The 24,648-nt window shown below is 35.1% G+C and overlaps 1 protein-coding gene across 3 annotated transcripts in view; it reads right to left on the bottom strand.

Moving 5' to 3' along the window:
- Nucleotides 1–883: 883 nt before the first annotated feature.
- Nucleotides 884–24,648, bottom strand: part of LOC106471163 (protein-glutamate O-methyltransferase-like) — a 50,533-nt gene continuing 26,768 nt past the window's right edge. For all 3 annotated transcript variants that reach the window (XM_013931754.2, XM_022400619.1, XM_022400627.1), the window contains 2 exons: nt 24,226–24,400; nt 884–3,377 (listed from right to left, as the gene is read on the bottom strand). In XM_013931754.2, the coding sequence (XP_013787208.1) occupies nt 2,619–3,377; nt 24,226–24,400 (934 nt within the window). In that variant the 3' untranslated portion in view covers nt 884–2,618. The remainder of the gene's footprint in view (nt 3,378–24,225; nt 24,401–24,648) is intronic.

Below are 24,648 nucleotides of genomic sequence, written 5' to 3' on the forward strand. Positions count from 1 at the left end.
ATGTCCATTGTATCTCAAAATCAGGAGTGTGTAAAAAAATAGTCACAATGCACAAATTAAAAGAAAGAGAAAAAATATCACCTACAGTAAACTTTTTATAAGAAATTTTTAGGCCTGTTGCTTTTCCAATATTTCACTAGTTTTCAACAATTACACTAACTTTTAAAAGATATATTTAGTTAAAACAGATCAAATTATTGATACCTAAATATGTATGCTCCTCTCATTTCAGCAATATCCTCTGAGCACAATGTAGATGTTATAATACAGTGCAGTATAAACAATTTGTTTTCTCAAACTATAATTCACTTATCAAGTCTATTTCATTAAATACATGGTTGAAAATAGTTGTCTTGAGATTGATGCTTTTTAAGAGAAGGAGAAAATATTACAAATACCTAGATATGGATGCGTCATCTCAATTGATAGCATCATGTTCTATATAATGTAGATAATTTGGACCAGGTAAGTAATTTGCATAAGATAGAGTATCATAATAGATTATTTTGTTTTTTTCTAATTATAATACATTTGATGACCCTTTAATTATTTCATTAAACACAAGTATAGTGTGATTAAATATTTACTGTCATTCTTTCGTTTTAATACTTCTGTTTTGTCTTTGTTGATGGTTGTGTATGTAACTTTTAATAGGGAAATATTTTTTTTATAATGATTAATAAATGAATGAACATGTTACTTTGTAAAAGAATTTGGACAAAAGGTATTAGGTGTTAGATTCACTAGTTATATGTATCTATATGATGATTCCTGTTGTTAACACTATGTTGTGCATATTACAGGTTGACTTGTATCTTATTTCATCAAACAAACTGTTTTTATAAGGTAACACAAAATAATAAATAAGCTTTTTTTGCAGTAATAATGGTTTTTAAAGTCTTTATAGTCAGATTAAGGAGTTACATATGTCCATCTAATGATGTGTTCCGTTTTACTGGAATACTCTGTCTCTAATAAACATTGTGTACATTATTTTTATCAATAACATAACACACATTGTTAGAAATGTAATTTTCAACAATTTCTATATATTTTACATTATGTCTTTTATAGTCTCATCATCTTTACAATTTACTCACTTTTGTCATTGAATTATAAATTGTAGTGTATGTTTGAGTTTTTAATCTCCAGAATTTCTTTTATTCTAACATCTTATTTGCTGTTGGAACTAAATATGATGGTAAAGTTTTTCAATGGCAGTTTTACAAAGTTTTGTAGATCAAGAATATCAGGAAACAACCGATAAAAACAACTTTATACCATCATGTATAGCTCCAACAGCAAACAAGACAACAGATTAAAAGAAACTACTGCAATTAAAAAACCCAAAGTCGTAAGTAATATAAACTACAAATCACATACACATAAATGTAATTCTTGACAGCTTCATCAAATAGTAATACATTTAAATAACTTGAGAATCAAATACCTGATCTAGAGTACTTCAACAAAGTTATGAATCTACCTCGTTTAATTTGTTCTCTTGTTCAGGCATTAGGTGTAAGATAATCAGGACATTAGGTGTAAGATAATCAGGACATTAGGTGTAAGATAATCAGGACATTAGGTGTAAGATAATCAGGACATTAGGCGTAAGATAATCAGGACATTAGGCATAAGATAATCAGGACATTAGGCATAAGATAATCAGGACATTAGGCATAAGATAATCAGGACATTAGGCATAAGATAATCAGGACATTAGGCATAAGATAATCAGGACATTAGGCATAAGATAATCAGGACATTAGGCGTAAGATAATCAGGACATTAGGCATAAGATAATCAGGACATTAGGCATAAGATAATCAAGACATTAGGTGTAAGATAATCAGGACATTAGGTGTAAGATAATCAGGACATTAGGTGTAAGATAATCAGGACATTAGGTGTAAGATAATCAGGACATTAGGTGTAAGATAATCAGGACATTAGGTGTAAGATAATCAGGACATTAGGTGTAAGATAATCAGGACATGTATCTGCAGTTGTTTTCCTTATTTTAGAACAGCATGGACCTCAATTTAATAAGGAATACCTGAATAATCTGTAATGTATAAATTTCAAGTAAGCAACTATTTGATACTGCTATCAATCATGCTTTAGAGATTGTTTTGTGATTACAACTTAAGAGAATCACTTCTATAGCACTGTATGCTGAGTTATCTTTGTCTAAAAGAAAACAGAACGAGTTCAACCTCAAGAAGAAATGGAGTTTTAATTTTATTTGAACTTGGAACACTTGAAAAGCATTAATTTTCTATATCTTGCAAATTCTGTAGCATAACTGAAAGGCCTATTAAAAACTATTATTAAACCCAATAAATAATATTCAACTACAGTCTACAAGTCCTACTGCTCATGGCCTATCATATAACAGATGCTGTTATTATTACCACAAGAACTGGAAAATCACAAAAAGAGAGGTTTGACTTACCCATCTCATTTTATAAGAGCTGAAACGGGTTAAAATTGACTATTTTTTAAAAAACCAAAGAGGTGGGTGATGTGCCCTTAGTGGATTTTAAAAAATCTATAGGTCTAAATGTAAAGCTGCTGAAATGGAAGAAGTGAACATTGGATTCAAAATAACATAATTAAGGTGTAGCTATTTGTATAAGACCAAAATCACCAGAAATCATCCAATCAGGAAAAGATTTAGCAATACTTTCACCTTGTCCTGGTGAAAGTCCAGTAACTGTATCTGCTTTTAAAGTTCTTAGTGCACATATCGGTGCTGGCAAGAAACCTTGTAATGAGGTTTGAAACGGAGTTTCAAAATCCCACTGCCTATCACCTGTCAATTTTCTGTAGTTCAGATCTCCCTTGAAGATGATAACTTGGCTTGCACTTAATTTAGCATAAAGTGCAGGATCCATTTCTTCCATTACACTATAATCAAATGGTAAAGTCCAGTACTTCTCTTTTTCTATAGTCCATAATTTCTGCTGGAGTTTTTCTATCCAAATTTTTGAAAGTTCTTGAAAACTTTGGTGCTCAGATTTGCCAAGTACTTCTAAAATCCACAAAAAATCTTGTTCAGTAGCATCAGAGACATACCATGGCATATCTTTAACATAGAAGTTGACAAAGGTCACCAATTCAAGTTGCTGAAGGATCTCTACAAGGCACAGGTCAGTAAAAAGTTCAAAACCAGCATTATCAAGAACCAGAGAAAGAGTTACCTTGTTTGGATTGTCATGGTTAGCCTGATGCAAGATTTCCAAAAGTTTTCTGGTATCATTGACTAGAATCTGGTCTTGCAATTTGTGAATCTGTTCAACTGGAGATTCTTTTTGTGCAACATTTTGACCTGCACTGATGGACAGGTCACATTTATTACCCCACAATGAGACCTGAATAAAATATTAAAGATTTCTTTTTACCAAAAATAATTTACAAAGCATTATTTTTACTATCATAATGATCAATCTCTGAAACATGATCTTCCTTGTTTACAATCAAAACACAAATTGGGAAATATATCCATACTCCAATTTTAATGCTTCATACTCTAAAATTGATGTAACGCTGATTATTAAAAATAACAGTTTTGTGCTAATTTTACCTTGAAATGCACACTGATATTCTCCAACAAAATCCGAAACTTCCATTTATGTAACATTATGTTTATTGTAAAAAGTAACATGCAGACTCTTTTCAACATTCACACATACATATTTATCATCCATGGCATTTAATTGAAACTGTAACATAAAACAACATGATCCACAATATTTCAGCATGTTTCTTTTATATCAGATAACATTTCCTATAACCTTTTGAGATGTCAATACATAATCCATTAAATCAAAAATTCTTTCAAAAACTAATAATAATATGTAATTTATATTAATTACAAAGACAAGTGTTGAAACAGACTTTCTTTCTAAGTTTTATTTTAGTCATATTTGAATACTGATCTTAATAGGTTAATTTTCTATATGCAAGTTATATACATTGCTTCTTCTTTGCAGTAGCTTTTTCATGGAATACTTTAAAATTTCATTAAGGAATAGTGTGATAATGATTATTACTAACTTCTGTATATTATTTCAGTGTGACTTTATACATTATATTTTAGCAGCTACATATATAACACATACATTTGTCTTATCACTGGATTATTACATTTCTGGACCACACAATAAAAAAGAATAAGATTGAGTTTACTTCGCAATATTTGATACTTGATTTATTGTTATGCATGCCTGTTAATGTGTATTAAGCATGCTCCAACTTACAAGGGCATCAAGGAATAGGTAACACATGATGTGACATATTTTGGGTCAACTGTCACAGGCTAATGATAAGAAATGTTTGTTTTAAATGTATTAGTGTGTAGATCCTAACAATGAAACATCTGTAACCAGGGGGATATATATATGTTACTCATGCCATACCAAGAACAAAAATCACATTTTCTGTGTGAGTATGGAATGGTTATGTACAAAATAAGAACAGAAAATAAACAACTAAATAGGTTTCATCTCTGCGGAATGAGTATACCGAATGTACAATAATAGAAAGCTGGTTTGTTAGGCTTATGTGGTAAAATACACGTTAAGGTATTCATAGGTAATAAGATGTTGTTTTTCAAATCAAGTCTTTTGACAAACAAGTGTGTGATCAGTCTTCTTTGTATTTTTATAATGAACAAATTAGAGTAAAGAAGACTAAAAAAAGCTTTGTGCCAGTCATCATTAAGTACACAGGAACAATGACTCACAGGGAATGATCACTAAGAAATGTAATGAAAATTACCATGAAAGCTGCCATTTGGGTCTGATTCCAAGAAACAAGCTGGGGTCATGATGTTTACTGAAAGATCTAAGAAAGGAATTTGCTACCAAGGGCAACAAATTGATACTGGATAGTAAACCCACAGTAAAAATGTGGAGCATTCTTTCAACACTGAAGATGAGGCACTGAGCAACTGAATGAATATATTTTAATTTGCAATCAAAATTGTAGCAGAATACAATGTATCCTATAATGACTGTATCCAACCAGTACAGGTATGGAAGCTTACTCTGTATAAACCATGGCCCTTACAGATTGACAAATGCAATCCCAACACTCTGTGGAAGATTAGAAGATGTAGAAAGTGTCTTGTATGTTATTAAATTTCTAGGACATCAAAGGTCTCATCAGCAAAAAACAGAGTAAGGACAAAAGTGAGCACTACATTAAAGTTTAGAGCTATTTAAGATACACGTAACTATAACCGTTTCAGAGACAGGAGGACAATAATATGTGCTACACTGTTCAATTTGTTACTGTCATAGATTTGCTGAAGAAGGAATATGTGTAATTATGAAACATTCATTAGAGATGTTGGCAATTGTTGCCATGGTTCTGCTATTCATAATTATACTTTGTTTTCCACCAAATGTATCAACCTTCAATATGATTTAAACTTGAGCTAGTAATTGAAGAAGTAATAGAAGAAATATAATCTAACAGGCAGCTAACAAAAAATGCCACTAATACCACATGTCACACAACAGTTTGTTCCAGTAATCTCATTATGAGTGAGAATTTGGAGTATTCACCATAGTTATAATAAAATGGTTTCTAAAAATTATGTACATAGAAAAAAAGTCAGCCATAGCTTACTTATATTTATTACTAGACACTCAGTTAAAATACTTGATGCTGATAACATATTATAAAAACTTTCTAATTGATTACAGTGTTGTTATATCCCTAGATGAAACATAATTACAGATAGATAATTAAACTATCTGGTTCAAGGATGTACTAGTACACAGGTACTGAGGAATTACGTCAACAACTTAGAGAAGTATAGTGATATGACAGGTGTGCCAGTGTGTATTGTTATTAATAAAGTTATTGAATTTTAGTTACAGCAAAACAAGTAAAATCTAATACAATATAAGGCAAAAAGATAAAATGCAAAATTGAGAAAAAAAAACTTAAAACTAATAAGGCAGGCAGTGCAAAGAGTGAAAAAAACTACATCATGAATAAAGACACAGACATAAAGGGGTTGCATGGCCCAATGGCTAATGCTTTAGACTTGTAGTTGGAAGGTTGCAAGCTCAAGGCTTGCTCTCAACATGTTTTTGTATCCTTAAGAAAGATGCTTTACCTCAACTGTTTCAGTTTATCTGTCTGTATAATGGAAAACAGTGAAAAGGGGAGGTTTAACTTGCAATTGACTGTCAGCCCATCCAAGGGGAAGGTCACCATTCTCATCTGCCTTAAGAGTCCCCTCTATCACTAGCTTTTGCTCAATGAAAGCTTTATGAATGGACAATACCAAGCACATTTCAGCGATGGTGAGAGCGATAGTGAAAACACAAGGCTGTAGTCTGACCCTCACACTATTAGAGATGAGGACCAGCACACTGTGCCCTTTGGTGTTAATGACAGTTGGCATCCAAACTCTAATGAGAGCTGCATACCCAATAAGGAGCACTTAGTCTTATGCTGAGAAAATAAAACTGGGTCCTTTGAATGTACAAACTTGGTACCAAACAGGAAGATTTCTTCAAATTGAAATAGAATGTTAAAGTGCTCATGAAGAAGAGTTGAGAATATTAACAGTCTTACAGTCTCTATTGGTTACAATATGGTTTTTGACTTGGTACACTACCAATGCTTAAAGAACATTTTAAAGTCACATTATTGATATCTTTAATAATGAACTTATGTAATAAACATGAAGCACACTGAGTTCTCAGAATGGTTCAGCATTGGAGAGGGTGTGAGACATGGGTGCCTTCTTTCACAAAGTCTCTTCAGTTTTTCAGAATTTACACCGAATATATATTGAGACAGGATAATGACACATTTGAAGGTGGTTCTAGAACTGGCAAATAAACCATAAATGAGCTGAAGAATGCAGATGATGCAGTATTAATCACATTATTAGAGTATCAATTGCAAGAATTGATGGAAAGGATTAAATAAGTAAGCAACCAACATCAAGTAGTGGACAACGTCAAGCAAGTATGCGATCAACTGCAGGAAGTAATTGATAGGTTCAAGCAAGTAAGTGACCAAATGCAGGAAGCAGTGGACAGGGTCAAGCAGGTAAGAAAGCAGGATGGGCTCTTCCTTAATGAATACAAAATAAAAAAAAATCCATGATAGTGGGTGGAGTAAGATCATAGTTGAAGAAAACGAACTGGATCAGGTAGACTCCTTCACACATCTAGAAACAACCAGTGAAAGAAAATTGTAACTGTCTGTTTGTTTTGAGTTATGCACAAAGCTACACAAGGACTATCTGTGCTCTGCCCACCATGGGTATCGAAACCCAGTTTCTAGCGTTGTAAGTCTGCAGACATACCGCTGTGCCACTGGGGAGCGAAAATTGTAATAGTGATGCTGAGAGCAGCAGATGGAATGCAACAGCTAAAGCAGCTTTACAGAGAATGTATCTGGAGGAGTGGAAGCATGAACAGAACCATAAAACTCAGACTCTTGAAACCCTTCAAATGGCCCCAGAAACGTAGACTCTGAATGTAGCAGATATCAGGTGACTTTAGGCCTTTTCATAGACAATTAGGCAAAATTTCTTAAAGAAAATCTTGGTGTTGAAGAAGCTCAACCTGGAGTATGCATTGGTTTATAAACTTAAGATATTGAAGTTAAAGTACTTTGGTTGCATCTCAAGGGCTACAACTCTTTTGCAAAGAAGGACACCATATTGATAAATAAATGCCAGAAAAAGAACATTACCTATGTATAAAGTAGTAGTTAAAAACCTGACACATCAGAAAGATTAACAACAATATCAGAAACCAAGGACAAAAGTGCAAGGCAATTGAACTGGAAGCCAATGATCACAGCAGTAAAAGATAAGTATACATCTAATTTAGTGGTGAGTGAAAAGGTAAAATACAGGACAATATTAGGCAATAATGTACCCACAACACAAAGGTCACAGAGAACAGCCAAAAAACATAAGCTTCAGTTATGATATTATATCCAGAAAAAGTTATAATATAGGACCATAAGAAGAAACTGGTATTCCTTATATAGCACCTGTAGCATTAGCACCAAAAAAAGACAAATAAGATTCTATCCAGGTTTGTGTTGGTCAAATGAACAACAAAAAACAAAAACATCTACTCACCAGCTTTAGGATAGCAATAGATAATATTAATTTTTTCTTTGCAAATTATTATGTTTAATGTTCATAGTGCAAATAAGAACAAATAATACAGTAGGTACTTGAAGTTCACAAATAACATATCACAGGTTAAGGCCTACAGTCAATAAGAAGTATAAGTGACAAGCACTCAGATGTGTGAACACTTTTCAGTCACCACAACTAACTATCTGCCTTTAGCATTGCTCTCTAGTAACTGAGAGTTGAATTACTTTTGTAAATAGTTTTGATTGTATTCATAAGATGAAATTAGCTACCAATCAGTGGAAAATGAAGAGCTGAGAACATTCTAAATCATAGGTTCCCAAACTAGCTTCAGAGGGTCCACAAGATGTCAGCCATTAAACAGCTGACAAAATATCCAATGTCATGGAAGAAAATTATGTTTCAAGATTCTTTGGTTTTCTAAAATATGATTCCACCACCATGAAGAGAAGCTGAAGGTTATTTTGACCACACAATAATGGAGTTTGGTGGTGGTCTGCAGCAAGATGTGAATTCTGGGAAGTGATCTGGAGCTGAAAGAAGTTTGGGATTCCCTGTTTTAGATCATTTCTATGACCAAGCCTAGGTCTAGAGAAATAGTCTAACAGCTTCCTGAATTTCTCTATGTTGTAGTAAAAATGGTTACATTTAGTAGTTTTATTTGTGTGGTTGAATAAGTTAAGTGACTGGGAAGTATAATGCAAATTATTCACTAACAGTACAAATACATGTAATGCTAGGAAGTATTTCTTAACAAAAAAAAAACAGGACAAAAGTTATATTTTTCCAATCCTGAAAATATATTTCCAACAGGTACTTGGTTATTCTCATTCAGTACTGCCCTGTATTAACAACTTTTTTTTCACATGCTACAAGCCTTTCACTCCCACACACACCTCGGTTCACATGGTTCAACTGAATCTTGCATGGCACACATCTCCACCAATAGATGCACCCCCCCCCCCACCACACACACGTGACTCATGTGACTTCCTCTATGCTATTTTACCTAATTAACACTTGAAGTTTAAGCACAAACCTAAGCACTGGTTGACAGTGGGGAGGAAGGGTGGAAAATGTGAGTGGAAGTAAGTACCTGTCAGAAATATGTTTCCAATGTAGGAAAATTATAATTTCCAACAAGGTACCTTACTTCTGCTTACATAGGTCTACTTGTAGAAGCCACAATGACCAACATTGTAGGTGGAGGGACTGGTGCAAGGGAGAAAGTAAAAGCATCCAAAGGACATCCTCATGAGGGAACCTGCTAATAAGAGGATTATACATGGGAGATTGCAAAACTTCTGTACCAGGTATACTCTTTGTCCAGCTGTAGAAACTTTGTGAGAAGCACATCCCAATGGGAGAGAAAACGTTTGGACAGTGATCCGAACTACAATTTATTATAATTTCAGTTCTCTGATGAACAGAATGCAAGTAAAATAAGGGATGTGCCCCAAGGTGTAGACTGGCAAGGGCACGACGGATTGTACACAGCAAGTCAACTGCATCCAAGACTTTACTGCAAAGAACCAACATCTATGCTGGCAGTAGGATGAGGATCATACCATTGGTAAGTCAACTACAATCCAAAACTCAACCGCCAGGAACCAACATCCATGTGGGGGTAGGAAAGAGGATCATACCATCTTCACCTCAAGTTCAGCCAACCGGAGGGAGAAATCCACCACTGATCAGGAAACAGGGCATATGTGAGCAGAGCAATATACAAATATATATCCCACTCAAATCAAACAGACCGGGCCACTTGAAACACAGTAACATCCTTTGCATAAAGACCTACATGACCTACAACACCAGGGCAGTGCAGCCAAGACAAAATGAGTGAGGTACCAGGCACTCCCTGAACACATGTATGATGACATACAGTGATTGGTTCAGCTCTAAATCCAAAACTCAACTGCTGGGAACCAGCTTCCATTCAGCAATAGGACGAGAGATCCCTTCGAAAGGGTGAACTGCATATATGCAAGCACACCACATGTGTAAGTATACGACATCAATTGGTCTAAATCCAAAACACAACTGCCGGAAACTGACATCCATGTGGGGATAGGATGAGGGATCCCAATCCTCAACATGAGTGTGGGCATAAGGGTGACTGGTTCAGCTCTAAGTGCAAAACTCAACCTCCGAGAACCAACTTCCACATAGGGGTAGGATGCGGGATCCCAATCGTTACGATGGTTCACTCTAAAGCTACATCATCCCTTTGAATAAGCCTGTGCAGAGATGGAGAGTTTTTTTGGAGGATATCCATCCACTACATCAGGAGAATACCACCACACTACTCTCAACTGAATGAAGTTGTTATTGATTATATTGTATATCTCTCATTCAGGAGGATACCTCAATGGTCCACCACCTCAGGGGATTGGAACAGGAAAGTGGTAAAGACTCTCTCTTACTCCAATGGAAAAATCAGGGGTAGAAAAATGTGGTGGAGAGTCCAGAAAAATGTTTACACTGGAGACAGTACAATGGATGACTGGCCATGAAAGAATATGAACAGACTGAACCTGATTTATTAAATGTAAGGAATGGCAGGGATGGGTAGTAATCCACTTCTGGTTTATCCATGAAGTCCAAGGGTCAGTATGATCCAGAAAAAGCATATTTATGAAGCAAAGATATTGCACAAAATAACCTACGAGTGATCTTGTGGAACACTCCATCTCTAGGATATGTGATAGTAAAGAACAGTATGCATTTATGGCCACGAAAATTATGAAAGTGAAGTCAACAGTGCAGATTTGAGTACAATTCTAAGTGATTGAAGTATAACAGGACAGACACCACCAGTGTCTCACAGAGCAGGATTCAGATCACAACATGGCACAGGCCCCTGAAAGATATATATAATGAAAGAAAAAAACTTACCCAGTTGTAGTTGTATCCAATGTGGAATAAACAGCAAAATGATGCAGATAGTGAGAGATGAAAGTATGTGGAGTGGTCAACATGCCCGCTTGAAGAATTTCCTCCATGGGATGATGCAAATGAGATGCCAGGGAAAAGTAAGGTGCCTAATCTGATGAGAAGATCCCTGGAATAATTGACGGTAAAAAGTAGACATGGAAGAATAAGCCAATCAAATTAAAAGCCAAACCAGTTGGTAAGGGTGGAAGGAGAGAGAGATCAGTTGTCAAGGGATGAATAGACAGGAACAGTTATGATGGAAGGAAGCCATGTGGGCAATGTAACAATGAAGAGCAAGAGCTGGAAATAGAAGTCTATCTGGATCAGACCTGGAATAGGGTTGGGAAATGGAAGGAAAGGAAATCAGCAAGAAGGAGTAATTATCCTCCCAAGCCCACAAAGTCTTGGGAAGGAAAGATTAATCTGGGTAAAGGAGAAGATAAGAGGAATGGTACAGAGTACATGAAAACAGTGAAGTACCACATTGACATCCCAGTCTGGAAGGGCTGCATGCTGTAGAGGTAAACTAATTCAGAAGGAATGTAACAAGAGTGATAAGGTATGGGAGACAAAAACTCTATGGTACTGGAAAAAATAAAAAGTGTGGGATAACGGTGCCCGATAACCCACTATCAAGGAGACCAAAGACCCCTGATCAACTAACCAAGTGAGGAAATCAGTAATAAGAGAAACAGTGGGACAAGCAGGTGAGAACCTACGACCCAAAGACAAATAGCAGAAAATGTTCCACTCATGTTGATAAACCTCCTCCATCAAAGAAGGTCAAATGGAACGTGAAAACAAGAAGCTACTAGCCCTGATAAACTGGATCTCCTCATCAAGGACTGTATAAAAACCAGGTGTGAAGATGAAGAATACGAATGGTAGAATGAACTACTTGGGACCATGGTTGCCATAGAAGGGATGGAGTTCTGAGAAGAGGCAACGGTCAAGCAGATTGGATCTGGAGCAGCTTCAGAAACCATGGCTGGACTGGCCAGTAAGAGGCAATCAGAAGGACTTGTCATGGAGTGGATGATAGAAAACACCCTGGGAAACAGTTGGATAAGAGGATACACATAAAGAAATTTGCCTGTCAAATCCCGACTGAATGCATCTACGGCCAGAGCAAGTAAATGAGGCACCAGAGACCAAAACAGAAGTAACTTGGTATTGATGATTGGGACAAATGCTCCAGGTGCAGAGTACCCATCCAACTGTATAACCACTGGAAAACTTGAGGATCTAGAAGCCACTCTTTCAGATAAATTTTGTCTAAACAGGAATCCACAACAAGGTTGAAAGCACATGGAACATGACACACAATTAGATGAATACTGTGTGTGGCCACCCAAAAAAAGGAGATCCAACATTCAACAACAAAGGGAATGAGAATGGGTGCCTCCATGGTGATTGATATACACCACCTCTGTAAAATTGTCTGCATGGATCACAACCAGAAGACTGTTGACAAGATGAAGAAAATGATCCAAAGCCTGATGGAAAGCAAGAAGCTCCAGGATATTGATATGATAAGACCATTCAGTTATAGAACATTGACCTGAAGCAACTTGCTACTTGACTTACACCCATCCAGCCATGAAGTGAAGTGTCTGTGAAAATATGTAAATTCAAACAAGTGGGAGGAAGCAGAAACCCTGACAAAGCATGAGCCTTGTCCAACCACCAATGCAAATCATCTACAAGGGAAGGAAGAAGGGTAATAGGAATATTCAAATGATCCTGTGCAAGGCTTTATTGGTCAAGAAAAGTCCACTGAAGAGATCTCATATGAGCATGACCCATGGGGATAAGTGCCACCATAGAGGACCACATCCACAAAAGAGATAGGAACTCATGAACAGTAATAAAGGGAGCAGTAAGGGCACTGATGACTGCCAACTCCACTGAATGGAGTCAAAGAGAAGGGCCTGACTGAAAATAGTATTAGGAACAAGGAAGGATTTCTATAACTTGATGAACCAACCAACCCAAGCCACCTCCAAAAGAAGCAGACAAGTGTATCAGGCAGATTCCAGTTTGGAACAGACGCCAGTCATCCACGTAATGGTGAAAGCACAACCCTCAAGCATGCATAAGTCCAGCAAAAGCCTTGACCACCCAACAAAAGACATATGGTGCCATAGCATAACCAAAAGGTAGAGCACAAAATTGATAAACCATCCCATGACGAACAAGCCAAAGACAGCATCTCAATTGCCATGATATAGGAATATGGAGATATGTATTTGAGATGTCGACATTGGTCATCCATAAACTTGGAGAAAAAGCACACCTGAGGGAGAGAAACGACTACATGGTAAATGAGGTAGCATCAACAAGCAATTGAGGCATGACAGATTGATCACAGGCTGCCAGTCTCTGATTTTCTTTGGGACAATAAACAGCCTGGAATAAAACCCCAGAGAATAGTGAACCACAGGTTTGATGGCATTCTGAGAGAGAAGATCCTATACTGCCTTGGACATGTGGTAGGATCTCTATGGAAAGGAAAAGAAATGGGTATTAGAGACAATAGAGGAGGGGAAAGGAAGTTGATGACAAGACCTTTGGATAAAACCTGAAGGACCCATAGATCCCTGGCAAAGTCTTGCCATAGATGAAGAAAATGGGATAAACAAGATCCTTCCAGACCAGAACCTACAAGGTAGTCACCGATACTGTTGGTGGTGTGACACTTGGCATCAAATAAAATGATGAGATGAAGATACCCTAGTTGAAGAAACAGGTAAGAAATGGGAAAAATTAGGATGGAGAACAGAAATAGGGGATGGTTGAGGCTCCATGCAAGACACACGATCAACCAATGAGGAAAGTGTCACTGAGGAACCATGTGTGTAAAGAAAGAGCCGAGATCGACAAACATGCCAACAAGGATATAATTGGTGCAAATGCATCCCCCAGAAAACACTCAGGATCTCGATGGATCATATCGGGATGGAGATGTATGGTAGACAAGTACCATAATATAGATGTAAGGGTAAGATGAAAGCAAGAAAAATGGGCTTGAGACAAAAAAACAGGGCAATCAAGGTATGCTTCCTAAAGGAGTAGAATGGATTCCAGTTGCTGAGAATCAAAGAATGGAAAATCGGCCTGATGGTAAGCTAAAGCAAAATGATCCAAAGCCCATAGAGGGTGAGGCATACCAGCACCCTCATGTAACTGAGATACAAAATGCTTAGCACAAACCCCAATATCAGGAGATAGTGGAAACACAAAATACTAAGAGGAAGGAGTATCACATAACGAGGAAGGTAGAGCGTTATAAGAAATTGGGGAGAGGGATAAAATAGAACATACCTGTGAAATCATGTCCAAAAAAGCTGTATTAGGCCTAATGGAAACCATAATAGGAACTTGGGAAGATACAGCAAATTGAGGTTGAGCAGAAAAGGCTGTCAAATGCTTTGTCATCCCAAACAGGTTTGGCTTGTTCAGGAGAAAGTTGGACAACATCAGGAAAAGAAGGTTGGCTCAAATAACGATCAATCTCTTGATAAATAACTGCTGATAATTCCAAAGTCAATTCCCCCCACCCCTACCTGAAGCCTGAGTAAATGTGCTGGTAAAAAATTAAATAATACCACGATTGAATGAGGTACAAATTAAAACTAGATAAAATAAGAAGGAACCTTGAAAAATAATTGATACAAAAATTCAGAATTCGAAGAGAGCACTAAACAAAATGTCCGAACACAAGCACTGACAAATGAGAAGTGATAGGGTGTGTCTATTGGTGTGGAGATTTGTTGCATGGTAATTTGCATGCAAGACTCAGTTAAATGATGTGAACCGAGGAGTATGTGGGAGTGAAAAGCTTGTGGCATGCAAAAAAATTTTGCAAATAGAGGGCAGCACTGAACAAGAATAGCTACATATGTGAGCAGAAGTAAGGTACCTTGTAGGAAATTAGGGACTTTCTGTTATAAGTACTGAAATGCATGCTTTAAATATAACAGAATAAGTAATGCCATTAAAAATAACAAGTAATGTTCCAATGAAATTAAGAGATTTTCTAGCATGAAAAATAATGTTAGCAAGTCAAAAATTAGCCCTAAGCTTACTTATGTAATAGAATCATAGTGATAATTAAAATAAAGATAAAATAATCAATCTGCATGTGTCATGTGTGCTTGATAAAGGACATGCTAAAAATACTAAGATGCCAGAGTCACACATTACCTTGTTATTACCATGTAACCTCATCTCATCAATTGCACATCACTCAAACCCCAATATGGGAGAGTATGTTAACTTTATGAAAAAAGATAGCAAAATCATAATTGAGAGTTGCTAGCAACAACAGTACATGCCCATTTGTGACACAGATGATCATAATCAAAGGTTCATAATGGTCAGCTGCCTCATAGTACATATTTCCAGCTCAACAATTTCAACTCGATATCAACTTTCAATCATTCTTTTGATCAGGAGATTAAGCTACAGGTGGGAAAATCATGAACATGCCTTTACTGTGATGGTTGTAGCAACCTATAGAAGGAACCAGCTGTAATTATTATTTCAAGGTATCTACAAGACTATTAACATAAACACAGACTGACACATGTCTGACAAAATATTCAAAACCATGGAAAAAATTATAGTTCAAGATTCTTTGGTGTTCTAAAGATAATGCCACGATCATGAAGAGGGACTGCCCTCTTGTAAGAAACATCATACAGTTGAAGATATGTTCCACAACTAAGATGCAATTAAAAGATATTGTAAATCACATCCAAGGTTCACATCTGAATGAGAAATTTACTAACATCTTAAAGAAAAATGATTGTCTCCTTCAAATTGTTATTGAAAGATGTTGGGATCATTCTATTTTGTCTTACAAGTTTGGTTCAGAAAAAGTTTACCTTCCAGGCTTTAGTAATCATTGAAAAAGTTATGACTATCATGGACTGAGCAGTAAAGGTCTGAACTAGACAACAAAATGAACTGAGTGAGAACAGAGAAAATAGTTGAGTTTTTGGTACCTTCACTAAATAGATCATACATACTTAAATCAGCTACCCCCACAAATGATTTTTGTTCTACATGTTTTCAGTGAATAAGGACTTTACATCTATATCCCTACAATCACCAACTATGAAAAGAGGCAACTCTTTGACTTCTAAAAAAAATTTGCATTTGCCCTACAGAAAATTTTTTAAATGGAAGATGATTTAAATGAAGAACCTCATTCACAAAAATGTCATAATAATGCTGATATACTGCCTCACGTGAAACAAAGGTCTATAAACCAAACCATTTGAACAATGTCTGGAAGGTGGATGATGATTCTTAGTCAGTGAGATTGTCTATTATTTTGTTGTGAAAAGATGTTTATGAGCCATAAAATGTCCAAAAGACTTAATTCATAGTAGGTTAAAATGCTAATGTATAAATAGAAGCATAAGATGTATTAGAAATGTAAATGAAACAGTAACGGACTGCTTTATTTTTAGGTACCAGTAGCAGGTTTGTGGATTATATTTGCACTGATACAAGCATTACAGCCAAATTTTTCTAAGATTAATATAGATTAAATACATATTAGCACAGCATTTAATAAATTACAATTGTGAAAGAAATATGACAATATAATACTTTTTTGTTGTGTGTGTGTGTTATCAAGTTACAGATTAACAGAACATAAAATATACCCAAGCATGAAAAACCACCTTGTGTGTGTGTGTGTGTGTGTGTGTATACATATATATATAAATTACACTTTTGGAGATAAAACACCTTAAAAACTTAGTTTAATTTAATGGCGACATTTTGAGCAAACACTCTTTTTTCAAGCCAGAACACAGACAGTGATGAATTACTGCAGAATGTTCTGAACACACGAGAAAAGAATGTAATGCGAGTTAAAAACACAAGAAATAAACAATATAGTGTTGAAAAGGTAACAAGGCTAAAGAAAATAGTGACGAGATAATGAAGGAAATATATAACTAAACGATTAATATAGGAAATTTTAAAAAACTATTAAAAAAATCATTTAAAAAAAAGAAAGAAAGAAAATTAATGTTAAAATTTATAAAAACTGAAACTAAATTTTTAAGGTTTTTTATCTCCAAAAGTGTAATTTATTTATTTCATCACCTTCGCATTTTTCTGTTTGTTCATTTGCTGATTTCTTATGTATCCTACTAAACATCATGTTTCTTCCAAAGAGGATGTATAACAACCTTCGATATGAGATGTTAAACTACTTGCAACAATACCCTATTCAGCTGTTTCGTTCTGGTCTCCTTATTTTCAATGCTACTTAATCTAAAACCAGGTACTGTAGTCATATATCCTTCCTTTGTATTTGTTTAAATTTAAAGTTAATCCCTCCAGGTTTTAAACGGAATTTCAACTACCTCTCTTCACATGATACAGAAATGATAAAGAATAGACTGACAAAATGCTCTATTGGTTTGATGCGTGATACATTAAGGACAGTTTGTTCCAAAAGAGACTCTTTTTCATTTGATCTGTGTTATCATCGTCGTCAACTATACAAATCTACTGAACAAACCATTGCAGATGACATTAATGATAAAGTACATGAAATGAATTCCTTTTATTAGGACACAATGAAGAATTTAAAATCCAATAACCTCACAAATCTTACCTCTATGTATAGGGTGAAAGATTGTTATCTTAGTAAGAACCAAGGACCATCATCATACAGCAACCATGAAGATTTACCAGTGAACATACCGCCTATCTCTATTGTCAAAATACCTTCTGACCTACACCTAACGGATAATGAGATCTCTATTCTCAATAAAGGCCTGAATTTTGTTCCCATTAAGAAACATGTAAAAAAGTTTAACACAAAACACGAAGTCAAACAAATTTTTTGCCATTTGCATCTTCAAGCACATTTCTACACTTCAACTAAAGATCAGTCAAGTCAGGAAACTCCTACGCTACCTATCAACACCAGTAAGTTAATTCTATCTCAGGTACAGAAACAAACCAGCACATGGACACCCCCACTTGGTAAATTTCTTCCTTTAGATTACTACATAGAAAAATGTTGAAAGGAAAGTTACAACTTAGATTACACAACTATGACGTCTCTTAGAAACCTTACTAGAGACAAAGAAACAGCTCTACATAATCTTCGTTTCAGTGACGATATTGTAATAAAGCAAGCTGACAAAGGAGGAGCAGTGGTTGTTTGGAAAAAAGAACTTTATCTTCAGAAAGCTCACCGACGACTATCACACCAATCGTCCTATGCTATCTGTGATAACACTCCTCTTGATGAATATCAGCAGATGTCCGTACCATTATAGAACTATTAATAAGAAATAATGAACTTCCATTAGAAGCTAAGAACTTAATTGTCAAAGACCCTAGACTTTCTGCATTCTATCTTCTGCCTAAGATACATAAGCCAGATAATCCTGGTAGACCCATAGTTTCAACTTGCAACTGCCCTACTAAACTTATTTCCAGTAGTTACCATCCCAACTCCCTTAGTTCAGCAACTCCCCATTTACATTCAAGACACCAATGACGCCAAATTGTGAATTTTAACTCAGAATCAGATTCCATTATTTTATTTACACTCATCATAACATCCTGTATACCTCCATACCATACCACATGAAGATGGACTAAAAGCCCTACTTCACTAACTTGAAAAAAAGGGATCCCCTTGACCCACCTACAGAAACCTTGATAAAATTAGCCGAACTAGTTCTATCGTTAAATGCTTTTTCTTTTAACAACAAATTCTATGAAAAAGTGAAAGGTGTAGTCATGGAAACCAAAGTGGGTCCCTCTTATGCTAACCTCTTTGTTGGTTACATTGAATACTGCATGTTTCGTAACTACACAAGTGCCCTCCCATCCTTATATTGTAGGTACATTGATGATGTTTTTGGCATAGCTACATACAATGAAGATGAACTTGATCTTTTTTCTTCAGTTCGTCAAATCCTTTCACTCATCACTCCAATACATGTCTTTTATTTCCCATCAAACCATCTCATTCTTGACATGAATATCTCCGTGACTGGTGATGGCCATCTCGCCTCATCTGTATATTATAAACCCATGGACACACATAGCTATTTACATTTCCACTCCAATCATCCTCCTTACGTTAAGAGGAACATTCCCAAATTATAACTCACCAGATTACACAGGCTCTGTAGTAATGACATAGATTATAATAGTAAATCCATCGAGATGCTCATTTTTTCAAAAAACGTGCCTACCCTACTACTCTTCTTCATCATACTAAAGATAATCTACATACACACAAAAAACATTCAAATTCTAGTTTGCAGAGATTGCCCAGCTTAAATCATTTCAGTAATTATAACACCAACACGCTGGAAAATTTAGAGATTCCTACGACACGTGTCCAACCTCACTTCAACAAAAACACTTCTACTACCACCAATCATAAAAGCATTCCCCCTTACACTTACGTATCACCCATTCAACACACAGCTAACTCATATACTGCTTGACAACTTTCACATCTTAACACAGGACAGTACCACCAGTCACAGGTTTCCTAATAAACCCTTGATTTCTTATAAACGTGACACTAACACTAAAAATATACTCGTCCACAGTCAACTTCCGAACAACATACAACAACCATGTTACACAGAAATCTGTATGTACAATTGCCAGAGGAGCAGATGCAACGCTTGCCCTTACATCAATCATAGAACATCTGTTAAGGACTCTAAGTCAGCCTATACTGTTAACAGCCATTTCACATGTACATCAAAACTGTATGCTCTCTGAACGCACATGAGAACACTTGTGTAGCATTTGGATTAAAGATCTAGATAAACCTATAGCTCGACGCTTTAACGTGATTTTTAATAGTTTTTTAAACTTTCCAATATTAACCATTTAATTATATATTTGTCTAATTATATATTTTCTTCATTATCTCATCACTATTTTTTTTTAGCCTTGTTACATTGTCAACACTATATTGTTTATTTCTTGTATTTTTAACTCGCATTACATTCTTTTCCCGTGTATTCAGAACATTCTGCAGTAATTCGTCACTATCTGTGTTCTGGCTTGAAAAAAAGAGCATTTGCTCGAAACGTCGCCATTAAATTAAACTAAGTTTTTAAAGTGTTTTATCTCCAAAAGTGTAATTTACTTATTTCATCACCTTCACATTTTTCTGTTTATATATATATATATTTGCACACACACACAGCACATAACCATATCATAATATAATGTAGCATTAAGAGACAACAAGGGACCTTTAGGTCCATCTAAGCCATCCTATCCACTAAATCAAACTAAACAATAGATTCAAATATCATTCAAATATTTATCAATCTTTCCCTTAAATTAAGTACATTTACCACATCTGACAGCAACCCATTCCAAAGGCCAACAACCCTGTTAGCAAAATAAAGCTGTCTTAGCTGAAGATGACTCCTGCTCTGCCAAAATCTATATTTGTGTCTCCTAGTTCTACCATTAAGTACAAAAAAAAAGGATGATGCATCAACAATAACAATTTCCTTAACAATATTAAACATCTCAATAAGATCATCTCTAATTCTTTTTTCAATAGAAAACAATTTCAAAGGTCTCAATGTTTCCTCTTTTGACAACCATTCCATCCCAGATATCATCCTAGTAGCCCTCCTCTGAACCCTTTTCAATGTCAAAGGTAAGGAGCTTAAGACTGAACACAATATTCCACATTTAGCCTAACTAATGACCAATACAATGAAATTATAACCTCTTTAAGTCTTGTATTCAATATTTTTGTAGATATGACCTAAAATCCTATTTACTATGCTACTAGCAACAGCATATTGCTTGAATGGCTTAAGAAATAAATCAGAATACCAAGATCTTTTACTTGCATAATTGTGTCAATTTTATTCCAATCAGATTATGCTCATAAGTCACACTGTTATATCCTACATACATTAACTTGCATGTATTACAATTAAATGTCATCTGTCATTTATTCATCCAACTCACTAAATAACCCAAATCATTTTGTAAAACAGTAGCATCCTCCTCACAGTCAGCAACATTCAAAACTTTAATGTCATCAGCAAATATAAATAATCTATTGACCATTCCTTCATCTATGTCATTGATGTAAAGCAAAAAAAGCAAAGGTCCTAAGACTGAGCCCTGAGGTACCCCACTTGTGACATTAATCCAGTTCGACTGAACTCCATTTATAACAACCTTCTGCTTCCTTCCATCTAGCCAATTTTCTATCCAATGAGTCAACCTATCCCCCATACAACTTCAGAGATCACATTTTTTAAACAAGTTTTTATGTAGCACCTTGTCAAATGATTTCTCTAAATCCAGATACATCAAATCTACACAAGTATCCTCATCTACATAAGCAGTAACCTCTTTGAAGGAAGTAAAAAGACTGGTAAGGCAAGATTTTCCCTATGCTGATGATTCAACAAAATTTAAAACTTTGTTATATGACTTTGCAAAGCATGTTTTTTATCAAACTTTCAAAAACTTTTTCTACCACAGATATAAGGCTTTTATTTCCTTTGAATAGAGGAGTAGCATTAGCCAACTTCCAATTTCCTCGCATCTACCCACTATTCAAAGACATAGAAAAAATAGTAGCAAATGACTCACATATCCAATCCTTCACCTCTTTCAAAGCCTTGGTTAAATATTATTTGGCTCAGGAACTTTATCATTTTTAAACTTCCTAATTTTTTCTTAACAAGTTCAGAATTAATGTTATCATCTCGTTTGATATTGTTTCCATCTAGCAACTGTTTAGGATGAGGAATATTGCTGAAATATTCATGAGTAAAAACTAAAGAAAAAAAGCAGAATTTAATAACCCTATCCCATAATCATCAGACACGAGCCTTCCTGTTTCATCATTCAAAGGCCTTACTCTCATCCTAACATTTAGCTTACACTTAATGTTTTTAAAGAAATCCTTACTATTCATTTTTTACATTTTCAACCAACTTATTTTCATATACTTTCTTGATTTTCTAATTTCCCATTTGACCAATTCTCTTGATCTTCTATTAATCTCCCATCACTGCAGTCAATATAAATTTCTTATATTTACAATAATTTTCTTTAATCTTACCCTTTATACCCTTGGTGAACCGCCCTGGTTATTTACTTGCAGCCACCTTTCTTTACCAATAAAATCATACCTATCTTGAATGTTTGAATATATTTTTTAAAAAGTTTCCATGTTTGATCAGTATCTCCAACTAATTCAGTTCCCAATTCTCAGCAGATAATTCTTGTCTCATCTCTTCAAAATTTTCTTTTTTGAAACCAAAATCTCATTATTCCGTATCTCCACATGCAGCAAAACATCAAATCTAATTGAGCAACGATCACTTGTATTCAAATGGTGCCAAATCTCTACCCTATCAACCATTTCTCCTTACCAATTGTTGAAGAAATCCATCCTTAACAGTTTCTAAAAACGTGTCTCCCTCATGATTTGACTTTAACATTTCCAAATCTATATACCTAAATTTAAAATCTCTCACACCTCATTAACATTTAAGTTTATTATCTCACTGTAAAGTTTCTCATGAATTTCATCAGTTTCATTTGGTGGTATGTAACAAATTTCAACTGAAAGCCTTCTCCACATATAAATTCAACCTCATTGCTATTAACTTGATATCCTCAACTTGAACATGCTGTAACTCACATTGTACATATAAATCAACTCCTATCTCTGTTTTTAGTGCTCTATTTATTCCTATTGAACAACTTTTAACCTTGTATTTCAAAGCAATATCTGTTATCAAGCTTTTCTATATTTAGCCAGGTTTCAATTATTCCCATTATATCAAAATCTTTTGTTCTGACCAGTGCTCTAAAGTCATCCATTTTATTTCTTATATTTTTAGCATTGCATTAATAACAGTTTAGCCAACCATTAAAATTACCTTTGTACCTTATTTTCATACTATACCCTCTGTATATTTAAATTTTTCTTCATTATTCTGGCCCTTTTCAGTGTCTAATACTAGTTTAATGTTACCTGTACAGTTGAGTTAATAGTCCTTGCAATCAAGCCAGCCTCTACACTATTTAAATGTAAACCAACCATTCCAAAAAGCTCCCTCTTCCCAGTGAACTGATCCAACACATCCAACAAGCCAACCTGCTCTTCTTTACATATTAACCTAATCTTAGTCTTCAGCTTAAGTGATCTACTTATAATTTCCTACAAACAACTAAGTCTTTGCAGTATCCCTGGTAGAATTAAGTTATTATGACCCTTTTCTTTGAATGCTTTTATTAATGCCATGTACTTAACAATAAGCTCCTCTGATCTACCCTTCCCTACATCATTAGCTATATGTGCATTACAGGACTACATCACTTGCTCTGTTGGTTATATCCTCCCACCCCTGCTTCTGGATAACATAATTTAATTCTTTCCTCCCTATTTACTTTACAGACTATCCTTTGCATGTGCCTTACTAAAGAATCTCCTATAACAATAACCTCCTTATGTTTGTCACTCCCATCCTTATCTGTCCTTTTTGTTATCCCTCCCTCCTCAAGTTCATCATTTGAACAAGCAAAAAGCTGAAATCTGCTACTTAATAGAATCTGCTCATTATCATTAAATACACTACTACTAGCCCTATTAGTACTGTTTTAACTATTTGAAAGTCATTGTTGGCTCCTGTATCCTTTGCATGCAAAAGCTTAATTTCCTCCTTACATTCTGCAGCCATTTCCCACAGTTTACCCTTCTCTATATTAACAGCTACCCTAGAACAGTCTCCAATTTTTCCTCCAAAATAAAAACTCTACATAAAAATGTACAACTTCATATGAATTAACTGAATTGTTAGAACACACAAAAGCCTAATTTATTGTTTGAGTTTAAAGACGCTAGGCATTAGTCAGTAAAAAAAACTCAAATACAGTGACATACTTCATAATTTTACAGTTATACTAACAAATAGTAATCAGCATCTTTAGGAAGATGGATACATAGAAAGTTATAAATCAATTAATCTGAATACAGACCTCTTAGTAATATACAATTATGTATAGTAATGAAAAGTTCAAGTTAACTATCAAAAAATGAATGGGAAGCAAATGAGACAAACTACCTGAAGAAATAACTGGAAATGCTCAAAAACTTCAGGAGAATCTTTATGAAGCTTCTGCTGAAGCTGTTCTATGGTAGTTAAAATGTGTTTTCCAAAGTACAGGGCTGCATCCAAAGAGGACTGAAATGCCATTTCCTTAGAGTTTTTAAATGGATCAAAATCTTGAAGCTTGGATCTAAAAAGTACAAAAATATATGCACAAGATAGGAATATAATAGTAAATAAATGTATATTGTGTGTAAACTGCTTTAAATGCAACAGTAACATCACAAGACACATAAAAGCCTACCACCAGATAACAGTAACATCACAAGACAAATACAAGGGTATTATCACCCCAGTAACATTGTGCAATTCTCAGAAAAAGGCACTCATGAAAATACAAACATACATCAACCTGCTCCATTATGCATAGTAATGTCT

The sequence above is a fragment of the Limulus polyphemus genome, unplaced genomic scaffold, assembly GCF_000517525.1.
Source record: "Limulus polyphemus unplaced genomic scaffold, Limulus_polyphemus-2.1.2 Scaffold110, whole genome shotgun sequence".
Lineage (NCBI taxonomy): Eukaryota > Metazoa > Arthropoda > Merostomata > Xiphosura > Limulidae > Limulus > Limulus polyphemus.